At 35.3% G+C, this 20,679-nt stretch overlaps 1 protein-coding gene across 2 annotated transcripts; it reads right to left on the bottom strand.

Moving 5' to 3' along the window:
• Nucleotides 1–11,402: 11,402 nt before the first annotated feature.
• Nucleotides 11,403–18,223, bottom strand: LOC131947894 (uncharacterized). Of its 2 annotated transcripts, none has more exons than XM_059309284.1 (5): nucleotides 17,945–18,223; nucleotides 15,814–15,876; nucleotides 14,795–14,959; nucleotides 13,954–14,097; nucleotides 11,403–13,020 (listed from the first exon to the last, which is right to left on the bottom strand). In XM_059309284.1, exons 2-5 carry the CDS (start codon nucleotides 15,869–15,871, stop codon nucleotides 12,845–12,847), a joined length of 543 nt encoding a protein of 180 aa, XP_059165267.1. In that variant the 5' UTR covers nucleotides 15,872–15,876; nucleotides 17,945–18,223; the 3' UTR covers nucleotides 11,403–12,844. The 2 variants fall into 2 exon arrangements, with proteins under 2 accessions (XP_059165267.1, XP_059165266.1); XM_059309283.1 differs by lacking the exon at nucleotides 17,945–18,223 and adding an exon at nucleotides 16,881–16,947.
• Between the last annotated feature and the right edge of the window lie 2,456 nt (nucleotides 18,224–20,679).

Genomic DNA, 20,679 nt, shown 5'->3' with positions numbered 1-20,679 from the left:
ACCCCATTACAGCGCTAGGCTGGTAAACCGAAAGTCTCGAGTTCAAATACGGGTCCAAGTCAGCAGAACGTCCCTGAGTCTACCCAGCTCTACTGGGTACCCAACTTATGTTAGGTAAAACAAAGGCAGCTGGGCAAAGTGCTGACCACACCTTCCCTTGGTATGCCGAGGTCAAGAAACAAATGAACTCTACTTCATCTGTCCAATGGATCGCTAGGTCTGAAGATGATTCTTTACTTGGTTACCTATGTAACCTCACTACAACTACGCCACTGTATTGCGCCTGTGGCCCCACACCCGCCGCGTCCCTTCATCAAACCCAAGCTAATCTCTAAGCCATATCTTCAACGTACATATCCACATACATATGGGTAACAAACCAACAAACTCTTTGTTTAAACCCGCATAGGACCCTCCAAGCTAATCTTTTATTTAATTAATTATCAAAAGGGGATTACGGATCATCGTAATGCAATCGGTCAACAACGTTAAAAGGATTTCAGACAACGCAAATGTAACATGTGATAATCACGTGATTCGGGTAAAATAATGTACAGAGAAATGTGAGCGGGCTTTAGATATGTTTTGTGCAGAAGATTTGCGGCGCTGTATGTGACTTCAGGCGACATATGTGTATGTTGTACAATATGATATCGTGTCATAGAGGACTGGGACTGATAGCCTGATACAGCACTAGCATCTTTATGTTCTAGAGTAATCTAGAGTAATAAATATATGTGCCTGTTGCATTACATAACAGTAATAAATCTTCATATCTAATACAGAACGTGGCATGTTTATGTTCTACAAATATATGTACATCTACATCTACATCTACATCTACATCTACATCTACATCTACATCTACATCTACATCTACATCTACATCTACATCTACATCTACATCTACATCTACATCTACATCTACATCTACATCTACATCTACATCTACATCTACATCTACATCTACATCTACATCTACATCTACATCTACATCTACATCTACATCTACATCTACATCTACATCTACATCTACATCTACATCTACATCTACATCTACATCTACATCTACATCTACATCTACATCTACATCTACATCTACATCTACATCTACATCTACATCTACATCTACATCTACATCTACATCTACATCTACATCTACATCTACATCTACATCTACATCTACATCTACATCTACATCTACATCTACATCTACATCTACATCTACATCTACATCTACATCTACATCTACATCTACATCTACATCTACATCTACATCTACATCTACATCTACATCTACATCTACATCTACATCTACATCTACATCTACATCTACATCTACTTCTACATCTACATCTACATCTACATCTACATCTACAACTACATCTACATCTACATCTACATCTACGTCTACGTCTACGTCTACGTCTACGTCTAGGTCTACGTCTAGGTCTACGTCTACGTCTACATCTACATCTACATCTACATCTACATCTACATCTACATCTACATCTACATCTACATCTACATCTACATCTACATCTACATCTACATCTACATCTACAACTACATCTACATCTACATCTACATCTACATCTACAACTACATCTACATCTACATCTACATCTACATCTACATCTACATCTACATCTACAACTACATCTACATCTACATCTACATCTACGTCTACGTCTACGTCTAGGTCTACGTCTAGGTCTACGTCTATGTCTACGTCTACGTCTACGTCTACATCCACATCCACATCCACATCCACATCCACATCCACATCCATATCCAAATCCAAATCCAACTCTCTATATATATATCGATATATATATATATATATATATATATATATATATATATATATATATATATATATATATATATATATATATATATATATATATATATATATATATAGAGCGATAGAGCGATAGAGAGATAGAGAGATAGAGAGATAGAGAGATAGAGAGATAGAGAGATAGAGAGATAGAGAGATAGAGAGATAGAGAGATAGAGAGATAGAGAGATAGAGAGATAGAGAGATAGAGAGATAGAGAGATAGAGATAGAGAGATAGGGTGATAGAGAGATAGACAGATAGAGAGATAGAGAGATAGGGTGATAGAGAGATAGACAGATAGAGAGATAGAGAGATAGGGAGATAGAGAGATAGAGAGAGAGAGAGAGAGAGAGATAGAGAGATAGAGAGATAGAGAGAGAGAGAGATAGAGAGATAGAGAGATAGAGAGAGAGATAGAGAGATAGAGAGATAGGGAGATAGAGAGATACAGAGATAGAGAGACAAGCATACAATGGCCACACATAGACACACGCTTCAGTCAAGAATGACCAAACGACTGCCCGACATTTGGGCCGGAGAGTTATTGCCCCTGACATCACATCCTCGCGACAGGCGAAGACAAGGAGAGAAAATGCCAAAATTGTCTCCCCTTCCCAACCATCACTAGCGCTTCGTGTACGTCCCTAATGAAATAATTAGTACTGCCCCTCCCTCCCTCTCCGGGCCGTGCGACTTTTACCCTGATCTACTTATAGGTCATTTGACAGACCCTGGAAATAGATTAGTCGGCATGCTGTATGTTTTTTTACTTTCTCGTATACGAAGTATAGAGGAAGTATTGTAATGGTGCAAAAAAATGAAAATTGAGAATTTCATAAATCTCGACGTTTTACGTCTCCCTGAGTCGGAAAAACATAGTTTTGCAATTTTTTTTTCCATATGTCTGTGTGTGTATGTGCGGATGTGTGGATGTGTGTATGTCTGTGAACACGATAACTTGAGTACCGTTACAGCTAAGTTGATGAAATTTCATATTTAAGTATTATACCAAATTTGTAGTTCTGTATCAACTTTTCAGCGATTTCCGGTAATCGAAAGTGGAAGTTATTCTACTTTTAGTTTTTCAAAAGCCTATAACTTGAGTAATGTTTCAGGAAGTTTAAAGAAATTACACATGTAAGTAAAATATCTAATTCTCTGCCTTCTGTCAAATTTTGAGTAATTTCCGTAGACCAGAAGTAGTTCTTTACGCTATTTTCTATTTTTTTCCAAAAACGCATATGAATGTATAAAGTAATATCATTCCGCACTATTATGCAAATATTATTTGCCGTTCACTTGGCGCGCAATTCAATGGTTCTCAAAATGTTCGCTTTTCCTTAAGTGTACCTGCTCATTTACTGGTTTGTGTTTAAATTGTATCGATAAAATTTAACTCATTGCTACTGTGGTGATTTTTTTTAAGCAATCCCCTTGCAATATAGCGACCCACAAATTTAATAGAGTTCGAGTTTTAATTATCTTACACATTCTACATCATTTAAAAACTCATCCTTTCTGGTTTTTGGCAGGTTTTTATTTAAATAGCCGTACCATCGTTATTTTTTTTCAAAACCAAAGTTTTGTAATACAAACATTGGATTGAGAATTAGTTTAGTCTGTAAGGCAAAGTTCTAGTGCCGACTGAGGTCAGTTTGTATTTCTTTTAATTTTTTCTTTTATTTGGTAAAAATTGTTATGTAACGTTTCGCGTCAAAATTCACGTGTAGGTCAAGATTCGCCTCTGGTTTACTCATATCAATTTTCTCTAAGTCCATCCAGATCTCATGAATGTATGACCAGAGGCGTAGCGAGGTGGGTGGGGGTGCGGACCGCACCGGGTGACACCATTTAGGGGGGGGGGGGGTGACACCAAGGCAAAAAATAGTAAAATATATAGAGAAAAATTAATTTGACGGGGGGAGGGGGTGCAAATCGAAAGTTTGAGGGGGGGGGGGTGCAAATCGAAAATTGAAACTTTGTCCCCGGGAAGAGTCGCTACGCCTCTGAGGGGGTGACACCATTAAGTGCCGCACCGGGTGACACCCGACCTCGCTACGCCACTGTGTATGACGTCACCAAGTCCATGTCTGTTTCCCCTCAGTCCACCCAAATCTCATGTATCTTAGACCCAGTAGCGTACGCAGGGGGGGAGCAGGGGGGGGGGGGGGGCGACCGCTCCCCCTCTGGCGATTTTCAGCAAAGTGGCGCCTTTTTGGAAACTTTTTAAACTCAAAGTTTTAAATAATGATATTTGTTTAAAAAATATTTTTGGTCGGCACATCTATGTAAATCACAAGATTTCTTTTCATGCAGCAATTAAGCATTATTGTACTAGTCTAGTAGTGTCTACGTTTACGACACGTATTAACAGCTGCATCAGTTTGCCATTCTAAAAATAACTATTACGATGCATTGCAATGTTTAAAAAACCTCTACGGGTAGTACCACTTGGCAAGAGGGGTGTTACGTTTAAGGCAACTGTATAATGTATTTGCTTACGAATAATTGAATTAGAAAATGTTATACATAAAACTTCACACATAATTACTTTATATATACAGTTTGAATCGTGTGATTAATTTTTTACTTTCTCGTATATACGTAGTATAGAGAAAGTATTGTAATCGTGCAAAAAAAAAAAAATCGAGATTTTTACAAATCTCGACGTTTTACACCTCACTGATACGGAAAAACATAATTTTGCAATCTTGTCCGTATGTCTGTGTGTGTGTGTCTGTGTGTGTGTCTGTCCGTGTGTAAACACGATAACTTGAGTACCGTTACAGCTAGGTTGATGAAATTTCATATATAAGTATTTTATCAAAATCGTAGATCCGTATCAACTTTTGAGCGATTTCCGATAACCGGAAGTGGTACTTTTCCTACTTTGAATTTTTTAAAAGCCTATAACTTGAGTACTATTTCAGATAGATAAATGAAATTTCACATGTAAGTAAAAGATCTAATTCTCTACCTTCTGTTAAATTTTGAGTAATTTCCGTTGACTGGAAGTAGTAATTTACGCTACTTCCGATTTCTCAAAAAACTAATGTAAATTTTAAAAGTACTAATAATATTGCGCACTATTATGCGCTTTTTTTATTTGCGTTCACTTGGTGTGCAATTAATTTGTCTACGAGATTTTATTCTATTTTTAAAACTTTAAGTATTTAAAATGGATTAAAAATCATGTCTATAGCCCGAGTTTCCATCCCCTGTTATTTTATATAAGAATATTCGAGAAAGTTTAGGGGAGATCACTCCCGGTTTATTTTAAATTACAATACAGAAACAAATACAACTGATGTGGCACCTCTATTTAAATTTACTGATGAGCAAACTGCGTAGTGGTGGGGAAATTTTGACAAGGTCAACAACGTCAACACTATGAAGTAGTAGTATTCTTACTGATTGGTCGATAGTGATTACGATTACAAATTATATGAAACAGTTACAACCCCCCTCCCCCATGGACCCCTCTGTAAAAAAAAATATTGTCATAATACCACTGCTACTTATTTAAATCTATTTCTGTAATATATATTTGTGTAATATATATTTGTGTAATATATATGTATGTTTAGAACAGTCATCTAAAAACTGACTCTATGTTCACTCTGAGTTGGTTATCTTCGCCCCCCCCCCCCCACACACACCTCACCACCACAATTGTGTAGACCGACATTAATGTCACACCTAGGTATACACCGGGTTGGATAATTGACCTAAAGTGAACGGACAGTGGTGAATGAAGTTGAACCCACCCCCCCCCCCCAACCCACCCCGAACTGATCTGTTAAGTACATGTAGAAAAACGCGTAGTGATGTACCAAAGTACCATGCCGCCAAAAAAAATAGCTTTTTAAACGTAAAACTCTGTGAATATTGTTTTTGCAATTACCAGTAAAAAGGTGTGTGATCAATACAGTGATCTAACCCATAGCTATCACTATGTTAAAAATTATCTTTAAAGAACACAAAGAAGCAGTAGTTAATTAAAATATACGAGCCGACCCGCTGCGTATCATACGCCGCTATTTAGTTGTTTTTTTTCTACTTTTCAGTAATTTATAATTTGTGAATTCGACAGTACCAATGCTGCCATTGAAAATATTTGCTTAAAAACACTACCCCCCCCCCCCCCCCACGTGAAAGCAGCCTCCTCTTAGTTACCTCCGCTAAGTTTAAAATCGTTTCAAACTAAATTATCTGCCCCTAATAGCCGTCACCAAACCCGTCTCTGTGATTGTAAAATGTAAACAGAGTGAACACCGCTCACCAGATCATGTGGGGGTGGGGTGGGGGTGGTAGTGATAGAGAGGAAGAGAGGGGACTGCAAAGGCGCGCTTGCAGCTTGTTTTCTAACTGATCCCAGAAGAGAATTATATATATAGATGATCTGAACTAAAAGACGAATATTTAGTTAAATGTAGGCTTTTATTCCGAATGTTTTCTATTCTTCTTCTTGTTTGGGGTTTAAAGTCCACTTTCAAACGTACGATTATATCGCAGACTTGTTTTTTTTTTTTTTTGGTGGTTAGTTCGTGGTTTTTGTGTATGTATAGTTTAGTTTCATTTGTTTTCCTTTCATCTATTATATCGAAAAGCGTAGTTTTATACCTACTCTGATTTTAAAAACTTTCATTATGCTATATGACTTTAGCATTTATGATATCGATATATTAAATTATGATTATAGACAAAAACATTTTGTAAACACGAATAGTGTTAAACAATTTTATTATATTCTAAAGTAATTATTTATTTGTTTTGACATATATAATTAAATGTGTAGATATATACATATTTATATTGAGAGAGTGATTATTTCCCCTATCTCACTTGTCTTAAATAATTTCCCAGGAATTATTATGTAAGAAATTTGTTTACAAGAATTACAAAACAGATTGTGTTACGTTCATTGTTTTTGGTTGTAGTGTGTGTAGATTTTTTTTTTTGTTTTTATTCTAGATTGATACAATTTTTGTTTTGTCGGCCTACATTGCGTTTTTTTTTTCTTATTTATTTTCAGAGTGCTACTTTCAATTTATTTTACATCATAGCGAAGTAATGACATACAGCTAGTAATTATATATATATATATATATATATATATATATATATATATATATATATATATATATATATATATATATATATATAATACACGTATATATATATAATACACGTATATATATATATATAATACACGTATATAGAACGCGTTAAAAAATCGGCGCCTTTTTTTGCTCGTTTCGCTCCCCCTACAACGAAAACCTCGATACGCCTCTGCTTAGACCTCCTCAATTCCCTGTGTGCACGACACAACTCTCTGTCAGTATGGCTCAACTAGATCCCGATCTCTAACCCCCCCCCCCCCCCCCAACTCTGTCAGTATTGCTCGCCTAGAACACAAAGTGAAAAGCATATTAACGTTTTGGATTTTTCAATCGCATTTCGATTTTTTTTAATTATACAAAAATTTGAAATTATTTAAAAATTTTAAAATAAATACTATTTTTAGCGCAATTTCCATTCTGGAGAATTGCGTTTATTAACTCGTCTTTTCTGGGAATGGATGGATGGATGAATGGATGGATGGATGTGTGTCCGCAGCTTTAAGTCGTATCTCCTCCTCAACGAAGCAATATCAAGGACTAGTTCCAAAAGCAATTATGTTAAGCAAGTTACGAGGATGAACATAGGCCATAAAAATTCCGGGTTTCTTTCATGGATTTCCTGGAAAAGCCAAAAAACCTCAAAAAAATGCAGTTTTTGGCCCATATCTCGGCAACCAGACCACTTAGCGACTTGAAACATGTACCAATCGATTCCTGCCATAATTTAGAACAATATTGCCGAAGAAAGTTTTCAAAAATATCCTTTCGTTTGGTCACAAAAAATTTTTTGAATTAATTAAAATGTGGACCGAATTAGTAGGCATTTTATGCCACCACACCACACGCGTCATCACGTTCAATAGCTGCGCCATCACGTTCAATGGCTGCGACTTCACGTTCGGTAGCTGGGCGCGCAATGGTTTTTAGTCATGTTACTCTATTGTAAATGAAACATGTAAAATACTGAAAAAAAAATTAACAAAAAACGTTTTAATAACTAACCAATGGTTTTACTAACCCTGCTCTTGATTTACGCTACGACAGAGCTATTTTTAGATAACACAAGGAAATTGCGCTAAAATTGTCACTAGACTTTTTTTAATTACTTGTTTTTTTGAAAAATGTATTTAAAAAAAAATAAAACTCGGTATCAATATTGCTTCTTTAAATGTCTATGCAATGGGACTTGTTTTTTTTTTCTTTTTTTACAAACTTTAATTTAATGAAATAAAATTACCTTAATTATTTTTACTTTTATTTAATTAGTTGGGGTTTTTTTTTAGTTTTTTTTTTCTTTTTTTGTGTTGTTTTGCTATCACGAGCCATTCTCTTACTAAACTGGGTCGGAAAAATATAGTTTTGCAATTTTGTCCGTTTGTCTGTGTGTGTATGTGTGTGTATGTGTGTGGTCTGTGAGCACGATAACTTGAGTACCGATAGAGATAGTTTGATGAAATTTCATATATAAGTATTATATCGAATTTGTAGTTCTTCATCAACTTTTCAGCGGTTTCTGGTAACCGGAAGTGGAATTTATTCTATTTAAATTTTTCAAAAGTCTATAACTTGAGTACTGTTTCAGATAGACAAATGAAATTTTAAATGTACGTGAAATATCAAACTTTCTGCCTACTGTCAAATTTTGAGTAATTTCCGTTGACCTGAAGTAGTAATTTACGCTATTTCCGATTTCCAAAAAAAACGCATGTGAATTTATAAAGTACTATTAATATCTCGCACTATTATACACAGATAGGTGCGCAATTCTTTTTTCTACGTGAGTCTATTCTATTTATAAAAGTTTAAAACTGTTAAAATTTAATTTAATTTTTCTGCACGATTTCAATACTTCCTCTAAAGTCTCTAATGAGAAAGTAAAAACATTCATAGTGAATTAAAAGTTTATAAAAACAAATGAGTTTTTGTGCATTTTTATGCGAATAGAAGGGACATTCTCTAAATAAGATTCTCTTAAAGATGTCTGCTGTTAAAATATTAACTAGATCTATACCTAATTGTTGCGCAGCAAAGCTGTATGTATTTGGACTTAATGGTGATTTTTTATTCATATATTTATAATATTTTATAAAAGTATCCAAAAGCATCAATATTAAAGCCATATTTACAACACTACTGTTTCCGGATCTGTTAGAATTATTCGGACAAAATTATTAATTAAATTATGTTATATATAGCCTAAGCTAGAATGCTTCGGAATTCGGATGATAATAAAAAGCTATTAGGGTTCTAAAAATAATTTTAAATTAAAAGAATATTCGTTATTCAGAATCAACGCTTTCAAGTCCGAATCCATAGCAGAACTCTAAAAAGCGAAAGCTACCAGGCTATTGGTGTTGCTCTGAATAGTTAACGACAAATAACGAATTGCTCTCTCGGAGGTTGGCCATTTACATCAAATGTAATCTATGCATGCACATTTCCTTTTGTCGGGAATAGATGATAAGCTTCAACTTTGAACATATTTTAGTCACGTATAAACCAAGCAGGTTTTATTACGTCAAATACGGAAAAGAAAGCGGAAGCAGTTTTCTATTTTATAGTGCCGAAAATATTTTTAGTTTTCATTTGTGGCCCTGATAGTTGATTACTGTGAAAGTGGTTTTTTCTTCTTCATTCTTAGAGCTCATATCGACCAGCGTCTTTGGCTTAACACTAATTAGCTGATGCAATCAACACAAATTAGCGTATTTAGGAAAAAAGTTCTTGTGTAAATCTTGTGTAAATTCCGGACCGTTTAAGTTCTTCAAACACTCGTCGAGGTCGGCGAGCAGATAACTTGAGTGCTTGACACTCTCCAGTGTTACGAAGACCTTCTAGTGTATCTCTTGCAGTTTGGTGTTCTCACCCCCAACCTTTATGGTCTTTTGGATAACTGTTGGGACTGCTTGAGGGCCGCTAGGATTTCCTCGTCTCATGCGAGCTTCGATAACACTTGTATGTTTGAACTCAACCAGAGAGTGCATGGGTGGCTTAGACGAACGTGTTGTTAAATAAAATCTTTCGGTTCAGATTAATTTTTCACAATGTGAAAAAACAGGTTAAACCTAACATTATATATAGATAAATATTAGCTGCATACCCGTGCTCCGCCAAGGTGAATCTTTTTTAAAATGTACCAACTTGGGAACAGAAATAAACGCAAACGCAACACAAACTCAAATACAACGCAAACACTAACACAAAAGAAAACACAAACACAGCACATAAGAAAACGAAAACACAAAAAAATTGCAAACACAAACACAATGCAAACATAAATGCAAAAAACAAACGAAAACACAAAAAAACACATAAACTCAAAAGAAAACGCAAACACAATGTAAACGCAAACACAAATGCAAACGCAAAAACCACAAACGAAAACACAAACGCTAACGCCCATGATACATTTTTAAAAAATCTTATTAAAAGAGTGATTCTTTCCCTTATTTCACTTGTCTTAAATAATATTAGCAGCTGTATGTTTTACAAATAGTACAACAAAACGAAGAAAACTAATATTTGGCCAATTCAAATATCAAGTACATTATTTTACATTACCTGTAGGCCTATCGCAATCACACGTCAATTTTCACTGTATGATTGAGGTAAGATTGTTTCATCTATTGATGAAAATGGCAATTTTACTTCAGCAACTTTATCGATGCAATCTTTAGTGCCCCCTCCCCTACGGGGTAAAGGTAATTTACATTAATTACAGTCAGCATCACCTGACAAAGATTTTCCCTCAAAACACAAACATATCGATGAGGTCTACCACAATACCTGAACAAACAGATGGATAAGGTACAGAGGCGTAGCGAGGGGGGGGGGGTGACACCATTTAGGGGGGTGACACCAAGGCAAAAAATAGCAAAATATATAGAGAAAAATTTGAGGGGGGGGGGGGTGCAAATCGAAAGTTTGAAAGTTTGCCTCGGGAAGGGTCGCTACGCCTCTGGCTGGGGGGATGACACCATTAAGTGCCGCACCGGGTGATAAGGTCTACCATATTACCTGAACAAACAGATGGATAAGGTCTACCATAATACCTGAACAATCTGAGTCTTCCATGCATCTCTTCGAAATGGAATTTATATAGGAAATAAATACAGTATCTGCCCCCCCCCCCCCCCCTTGCCGGAGAAAAAAGTCTGAAAGAAACACTGCTGAACAATCTGATGCCTGTTTAGTTAATTTGGGAATGAATAATTTAGTAAACGCTCACATGTAATGCTTCTGTCACAATTTCACAGTTGTGACAAATCTCTCAGTTAAACGACTGTCCTTGATCTATGCCAGGTACCTCTAAGTACTGAGTGGACTCAGTATCTTATCTATTAGTATTTGTTAAGGATCAAACTCACAAAAAACATTACAACAAAGTTGAACAAAGGTCTGATAATCTACTGTAGAAATTCAACAACTAAAATGAAAGTTGTAAAAAGTTTATTTACATTAGAATGATTAGATGAACAAGACTTTGATTAATATCTTAGTTGTCTGGAAATTTCTTTGAAGATATGGAATGTGGAAATGTCTTGGTCAGGAATTATTCATGAATATAAAAATGTGACTGGAACTTAGTAGAAAACAAAAACATAATCTTTGTTACAAAAACATGATTTTTGATCATCATATATTACAACTAGAGTCAATATGAATAAAAAGTTTAAAACAGAAGTACTTAAGCATTATAAAGCCTATATTTTTAAAAATACAATTTTGTAAAACCAGCTCTATAGTTTCAAAAAATTTAAATCCCTAAATCAAGTACCTCTCATTAGACATTATCTTCAGCTTTACTACAGTAGGATAATAATTGTGGAAAGTATTGTATTTGTTTTGTACTTTAAAGCCAACAGTGTGAGAACCCCACCTGTAAGAAATAGTGAATGGATGTGTCTAGACAGTGACCTTTTAACCTCGAAATTCTATATTCAGCAGACTAACACCAACATAAAGTTGGCTACCACTGACATAAAGTTGGCTACCACCGACATAAAGTTGGCTACCACCGACATAAAGTTGGCTACCACCGACATAAAGTTGGCTACCACCAACATAAAGTTGGCTACCACCACACTACATTATTCTAAGGTAGTGACCAGGAGCAAGACAAAGTTTATTTTTTTACCTAACACCTGAAAAATTCTATCTAAAAATTATTTAGTAAAAAAAAAAATGATTGTGTAAAACAAAATAAATGTAGCGCCGTGGCCAATCTAATGACACATTGGTGGTCTGGTGTTAGCTTTATGTGTATCTTTCCTTGGTCAATGTTGGCCTTCATCACTTAACATAATTTATCGATATTATGAATTTACAAAACAAAAAAGTGACTGATTAAAGTTATCAAACATGTTTAAAATCAAATATTGGCTCACTTATTTTAACAGCTGCCTTTTTTTTTAAAGAAATCATTTAATCAAATATGTACAAAATGTTCTAGTTTTAAGGCAAATAGATATTATTAATCAGGTTGGTATATTAATTGCATTAAGTCACAATATGCTATTTTTAGCAACACATTTATACAACTGAACTAGACTTAGTTGAACTCTCATGAAAAAAAAAAGCCATTTGCTGCCATTATAGTAATTTAAATTTAAAATTAGTCCCGCCTTTCTTATCAAAAATAGAAACTTTACATTGATCAGAAGTTTTCATTACAAAAAAGAAAACAATGTTTACAAGAAAAAAAAAACAGTGAATGTACAAATATGTATTATGTATATTACACCAGACAAGTATATTGCTATACATTATTATACACTTGTCCAGTATTCATGTTTAAAACATTTTGAAATGCATCAACCACAAACACCCAACAGTTACAAGCACTCACTCACAAGCACATCATCAAAAGGTGTTCATTAATTTCCTCGGCAGGCATCAAATATGAGCAGCACTGCGGCGATGAGGTAAAATCCCTGGGAGATGATGAGTAGGGCAAAGGACCAGGACGGATCCGAATCCATCTCCAGGGTAGTCTCCAGGATATCCATTGCATTGGCCAGGAAGACAAGCCCACCAATCAGATTAAAGACAACTGAAAAATGGTGGGTTAAAGGTTAGAGATCAAAAGGTCAATATATTAAAAATAAATCACACAAGTTTAAAAAAAATATTTGCCTAATCTTAATGAGCAAAATATTCAGTAACTTTTTGTCAAAATTTGATGAAATGTTTTATTATACGCAAAAATATAAAAATACACCTTTTCAACTTCAGTAATAAATATATTAAGTTGATCTAAAAAAATTATTTGTGATTACTTTTCATATTTTATGTCAAAATCATGTTACAGCTTTTCTAACTTTAAAACACAGAGAATGATTTCAATAAAAAATAATTATAAATGATAAATTAGGTCTTTACTGTCAATTTTGTATTAAAAAAAAAGAAAATAATATTACCCGCCCTAATTCAACATTTAAGACAATAAACATTAAGCAGTTACAAATATTATTTAAATATTCCATGTAACAGCTAAGCATATATTATGTTCACAGCTAACCTACCAGTAATATAGCCAATTTACATGCAGTGATCAACTTACCTGAAATGATAGCACCGCCTGCAGTGATCAACTTACCTGAAATGATAGCACCACCTGCAGTGACAACCTACCTGAAATGATAGCACCACCTGCAGTGACAACCTACCTGAAATGATAGCACCACCTGCAGTGACAACCTACCTGAAATGATAGCACCACCTGCAGTGATCAACCTACCTGAAATGATAGCACCACCTGCAGTGAAAACTTACCTGAATTGATAGCACCACCTGCAGTGACAACCTACCTGAAATGATAGCACCACCTGCAGTGACAACCTACCTGAAATGATAGCACCACCTGCAGTGACAACCTACCTGAAATGATAGCACCACCTGCAGTGATCAACCTACCTGAAATGATAGCACCACCTGCAGTGAAAACTTACCTGAATTGATAGCACCCCCTGCAGTGGCAACCTACCTGAAATGATAGCACCCCCTGCAGTGATCAGGTTTCCTATGTGAGTCCCTGACACCATGTAGGCCATGTACAGACTGACGAAGACGGAGCAGAGCTGGATGATCAGGCCGATGATGACCATTGCCCGGCAGCCGTGGACCCAATCTGGGGACAAAGGTCAGAGAACATGTCAATCAAACAGGAAAACTAGGGCAGTAGGGCAGGCGAACTAGGGCAATAGGGCAGGAAAACTAGGGCAGGGAAACTAGGGCAGTAGGGCAGGGAAACAGTAGCATTAGTTTATGTGCATGTAATCATCTTATTGTTAGCCTACACTTGGAGATCAATCAGTATAATGTAAAAAAAAAATTTGAAAAGGATCTATAAGAATCAGTCAGTCATACATTCATCATCTTTTTTTTCTTTTTCTTGCCCAAAATACATGGGGCAGATGAAGTAGAGTTCATCTGTTTTGATGGCTTCTGCATATGAACGGAAAATGTGATAAGATCTTTGCCTCCCTAACCAGGGTCAGGTACCAATCAGAGCTGGGTGGACTCAGGGACATCCTACAGTCATATGTAACAACCAAGATCCAAACTTGAGGTCTTGGAGCTTGCAGTCAAATGCTCTACCTTTTGATAAGAATCATTCAAAACCCAGAGATCTGCATTTCAGTTATGATGGTAACTGCTAACAAAAGTCATTTTTTTCCTTCATGCAGATCTAAAGGGCCAAACAAAACCAAATGTACAATCCAGTCTGATAAACAAGGGAGATTACCAAGCTCCAGTATGACTAACAGGGGAGGCGACCCTTGATTCAGTATGACTAACAGGAAACTAACATACACTAGACTTACCAAATCCCTCCTTTATAGAGCGTAAGTATTCTATCATATCTTTACAGCCAAACGTCTGGGTGTCATCGCAGAGATCCCAGAATCCCATGTGCCTCTCCCTGTTTGGGATAATGTCTGCTGCCGCCATGTACGAGGAGGCTACAGATGCAATCATGATGAAAAAACCTGGGAGAAAAAATCAGAATATAATATAACAGAATATAATATATCAGAACATAATATATGATGAATTAACTGTTCTACAGAAAATGCTTTACAGGTCAGCTGCTGAGAATTAAAGTAAAGTAAGTTTCCCTTTCAAAGCCGACAGCCTATGGGGCAAGTGAAGTAGAGTTCACTTGTTTCTGTGACCTCGGCATATGAAGAGGTAATGTGGTCAGCACTATGCCCAGCCGCCTTTACTTTCCCTAACATGAGTTAGGTACCCATTAGAGTTGGGTGGACTCAGGGACGGTCTACTGACTTGAACCCGGATTCGAACTCGAGACTTACGGGTTTAGCAGTCCAGCTCTCTACCGCTAAGCCATTCCGAGAATTAGAAGAATTAATCTATATATATAATTCTCTTCTTCGAGCCGTTAGAAAACAAGCTGCAAACGCTCTCCCTACCTCCCCACCCCTACATGGTTTTAGTGAGCTGTGTTCACTCTAAATGTTTACAAGCAGAGCCAACGATTTTAAACGTAGGGGGGGGGAGGGGGGGAGGGAAGGAAGGGAGGGGGGGTTATGGTCCTTAACGAGCTACTTATAGTGTTTTAAAGAAATATTTTCAGTGTCAGCGTTGGTACTGTCGAATTCACAAATTATGAATTATTGAAAATTAGAAACAACTAAATAGCGGCGTATGTTATGCCGCGGGCCGGCTCGTATTTTATATTTAAGAAGAATCAAACCTTATATCTGGTCCAAATATAATTACTTAAATATTCAAAGTGTCAAATTAATGACTAAAGGAGAAATCTTTTTTTATATTTGCCCTATATATTTATGCTCTAAAATAATTATTAGAATTCACATACCGAAAAACATAAGAAAAAATGAACATCTCCATGCTAAAGTTGTTTCACCGATGCCCATTGTGTCTGAAAAAAAAATTATACCCCTTTAACATAAGGTTTAATAACATAATCTTGTATAAAATAAATGCAATATTTTATTTCTGCTGTTAACAATAACAAGTTGATTTGCTCTTCACTTCGTCCCACATTGATTTACTATTCACTTTATCCTTCACAGATTCCAGTACCAAAGCACTGAAGTGATTCTTATTTAAATGGTATAATATTGAAAATATTGTAGCCTAATTTAGTATTGAATTCTCCATAGAAATGACTCAACTATTTGAATAACTTGAAAAATTGCTAGACCAATATGAAGATCATGTTATGGTTTTGGTTTCAGTAACATGAAGTGCTGAAACTATTTTAGAAACATTTTAACACACAACAAACTACAGCTACATACAATTTAAAATCTTCTTTCTACTCAGATATTCTTAATGGAATAATTTAATTTGGCTACATGCCTAATTACTAATCGTGTTGTTTTAGTGTTGGCAATTTTAGTTAACGCTTACATCCCATTAATCACAAGTTAGAGAAACGACTATGGTTAATGGTTAGGATTAGGGGATAACTAAAGCTTTGGGATAGAGTAGATGCTGGTTGAAATTAGCAATGACAATTTCAAGACTCCAATAGATATAGATCTAGAAGTTTAGAAGCCTCCATATTAAATCTTACAGTACAGACAAGAAAGTATCAAATTTGACTGAAGCTTACTTAAATTAATATAAGGTTGGTTCGTTAAGGCTAATTTGTAGGGGATCAATATCAAATTAATTCTGCAGAACTTAAAAATATGACAATAATCCAGTCGACTATCGATAAAAGGTTGAGTTGGTGGGCTAACTGTTAACTTTCGATTTCCGGGTTTGGTTGTCAACTTAGTCGTACCTGCCACTCAGGTAAAACAGGTGTTATTTTAAAATTAATTCATTGGTGAACATGAAACACAGGAATTAAATATATTTCTAGGTAAAATACATCGACCAAACTAAATGTTTTCATTCAACATTAAAGTGTACCTTTTTCTATCGGACAACAGGTTAGTGAGGTTAGCCAAACAAAAGTTTTCTTTCAGGATGAAATAACTAGGTCAAGCGCAGGTGGAAATCTCCACTATTGGAAAATAGAAATTATAATCGTTTACCTGAACATTTTAAATTTAACAGGACAAAATAAACAAACAAATTTTTTATTTTTTTTAAATTTTGGAATAGCTTATTGTAATAGTTTTCTTTTATGAGGAAAATATTAGTTGGGAATATGAAATTAACGACACGTATCAACAAAGTAAACAGTGTGTTGATCATAATAATTTACGCTGTTTCATTTTTCTTTTAAAAATCTTGTTAGAAATAACTCAAATAAGCGATGTTGTACGGAGTGGCGATTTCCGATCTCAGTCTGGTTTGAAAATACTCTCTCTAGGACTAGATCTGTCTTTTGTAACTGTGTCTGAATCTTGGCGTTAAAATAACACTATTTGTTAATATTGCTATTTAAAAAAATATACCCTGAGTTAAGCAGCCATAAAGGAATAAGAGTGGGCCTAGGGCCGACAATCTACGCTGGGCATGAGTTTTTCCGTTGGTGTTTTAGAGTATTTTAGACCATAACATGTAGAGTGAGACCAGTGAAGAAAAATCGTAAGATTTACAATCAAAACATTTTTACCCAGTTAAAATAACACACTACTATGAGAGAGGTAACACCAAACCAAAAGTGCAAATTTATTCCAGTGGGAGGGTAACAGTAACACCCTCAGTTACCGCTACGGGTGACACCCACCTCATTGAGGCCACTGGGTGAGACTGTATTAATTCTGCGAAATAATGTATGTATTTAATGGTTCAATTTTTTGTTACCTTTTCCACCCTTTTGGAAAAGTAGCAGTTTCTTTCTTCTGAAAGCAAAACCAAATGGCGGCAATATATTTGGCTTAATACACTTCTTACTATTGTCTTATGTTTGTTTTGATATAAAGAAACGGGTTGATGTAACAATAATACATTCATGTTAATAAGACATAATACAAACGGATCAAATAAGCTATTCATAAAATAATAAAAAAAATAATCATAATTACCTTAAAGCAAATATCTCCAAACAATATTGAGTCTACCTAACTAGTTTCAATCCGGGTGTGCTAATTGCTAATTAATGTCACAATCTCAAGGTATAGAAGCAGATGGGTATGCTGTTACTGGTCTTTTATTTTCAGTAACTACAGTCATGCATTGTGTTGGTTGCACAGTCAAATCTACAGCTTTTACCAACATACCAATTGTCTTATCAAACTTATATGAATAAACATCATAATCGTTGTATGACGTAGTATGAACTCCAACTTGTTGAGTTTTCGTGATCAAAGCTTCTAGTTTGTCCATTAGTTTTATTATTATTTGAAAACCATCGTTGCCGTCGACCAGAGTGTTCAGGACATCAATGTTATCTGAGACCAAAGCTTGGAGATTATTTTCATTGTTTTTCAAAATTTGAATATTATTGTTGGGATTTTCGCTCATTGTTTTAAAAGCACAAGTAATTAAATCATCTTTTCGAAAAAATCCGGTATTACTTGTCAAACGCAGTAAGCTAGATGTGGGTTTTATGACATGGATGAGTGAGTTACATCTCGACCTGATCTGGAAGGTAAATTCGGGAAAACACGGTGGCAAAGCCCCGAAAAAAGTTTTGTTTTGAAACTGAAATTGACCAAGAACTATTGGTCAACTTCCAGTCACCTCAAGTCAAATACCAGGCGGCCAAGACCCTACCCTGCACACAGCAAGGTGTGACACAAACGTCTTCCTATCGAATTAAAGTTTATAATCTAGTAAAATGTTTTTGCCGGTTTAATAATGTGACATGGACTACAGTATCACTCTAGAAACGGTCTACGAGTCTCGTGATTTCATATCAGCCACCATTCTCTGTTGATTCAATAAGACAAGATGTAATTTACTACTAGTCTATCGCACACGACAAGAGTAAGCTGTGTGTAACTGGTGTAGTATGTTATTACCAGTGTTTCTTCCAAAAAATTTTTAGCGCAATTTCCATTCTGGAGAATTGCGTTTATTAACCCGTCATTTCTGGATGTATGAATGAATGAATGAATGAATGGATGGATGTGTGTCCGCAGCTTTAAGTCGTATCTCCTCCTCAACGAAGCAATATCGATGACTAGTTCCAAAAGCAATTATGTTAAGCAAATTACGAGGATGAACATAGGCTATAAAAAGTCCGGGTTTCTTTCATGGTTTTCCCGGAAAAGCCAAAAAACCTCGAAAAAAAGCAGTTTTTTGCCCATATCTCGGCAACCAGACCACTTAGCGACTTGAAACATGTACCAATCGATTCCTGCCATAATTTAGAACAATATTGCCGAAGAAAGTTTTCAAAAATATCCTTTCGTTCGGTCACAAAAAATTTTTTGAATTAATTAAAATTTGGACCGAATTAGTAGGCATTTTTTCCAACCACACCACACGCGTCATCACGTTCAATAGCTGCACCATCACGTTCTATGGCTTCGTCATCACGTTCAGTAGCTAGGCGCGCAATGGTTTTTAGTCATGTAACTCTATTGTAAATAAAACATGTAAAATACTGAAATTTATTTTTAATAAAAAACGTTTTAATAACTAACCAATGGTTTTACTAACCCTGCTCTTGATTTACGCTACGACAGAGCTATTTTTAGATAACATAAGGAAATTGCGCTAAAATTGTCACTAGACTTTTTAATTAACTTGTTTATCTCCGGAGGGGGGGGGGGGGGGACACTTGAAATTTTCGGACGGGGGGGGGGGGGAGACTTTCAACGGGGGGCGGACACTGTTAAAAGTATATATTTTCTATATAAATTTCATTTTGTTCGAGGGGGCGGTAGACTTTTTTCGGGGAAAGTGAACGTACTAACTGTAGAGAAAACAATGCTACTTCACTACTTTTTCAAACTTGATAATAATAACTGTCGGCATGTTTATTAAACACAATTTTTAAATAATATCATCTTTTACAAAAATTCTAATTATGTCTGAAAATTATTTATATTTAGTCCTTTAGCATTTACTTACCTTTGATAAATTAGGAAAACACAATTACTTCCCTTTATAAAACATTGCATTAGTGGAAAAGAATTTACTTTTTATTACTTTGTTTTGGTGTTGGGAAAAAAATCCTAATTTATAAAAGGCCATGTGCGCTCTTCTCTCTCTCTCTCTCTTTCTCTGTCCGCAAAAAATTTTCGCCGGACATCACGTCAGAATCGGCAGCGGTATATGGAGAACTTTTTACGGACTTTTGTTGAAAATAATATGTTAGATGTTTTAAATGTATAACCACAATTTTACTTAAAGAAGAAAAATAAAAATTAAAGGCGTATTCGAATGTAGAGAAACAGTATTATTTATGCAACCGGAAAAGCATTAATATATGTGAAAAAGAACGCATAAAACTGTGACGTCACTATTGCTTATACATTAACTAATGACGTCATCTGCCGTGTTAAGAATGAAAAGAAATGAACTATTTCATTCAAATTTGATTTAGATCTACGTACACTATGAAATGTATACAATACACTTTTTCCGGCCTAAACTCATAAAATTTATTTTATGTATTTGGATTCTAGATCTAGAGATTCTAGATCTAGACTAAATCTAAATCTACGCAATAACTAGATCTAGACGTAGACGCTAAGATCTAGATTTAGACTCTAACTTCTCTAAAATCAATTCCAAAAATAAATTTCTATATTAGGACTAAACTATTTCAAGACTTATTTATTTTATACAAAATCTTTGTTTGGAACTG

This window comes from Physella acuta, unplaced genomic scaffold, assembly GCF_028476545.2.
Source record: "Physella acuta isolate Inbredline_101_S28 unplaced genomic scaffold, ASM2847654v3 ptg000612l, whole genome shotgun sequence".
NCBI lineage: Eukaryota > Metazoa > Mollusca > Gastropoda > Physidae > Physella > Physella acuta.
This window is presented reverse-complemented; position numbering and strand designations above follow the sequence as displayed.

Coding starts and splice junctions, on each gene's coding strand:
- LOC131947894 (XM_059309284.1), bottom strand. CDS start 15,871: ATGGGCATCGGTGAAACAACTTTAGCATGGAGATGTTCATTTTTTCTT. Junction 14,098..14,794: donor CTCTATAAAGGAGGGATTTG/GTAAGTCTAGTG, acceptor CTTTGTCCCCAG/ATTGGGTCCACGGCTGCCGG. Junction 13,021..13,953: donor AGGGGGTGCTATCATTTCAG/GTAGGTTGCCAC, acceptor ACCATTTTTCAG/TTGTCTTTAATCTGATTGGT.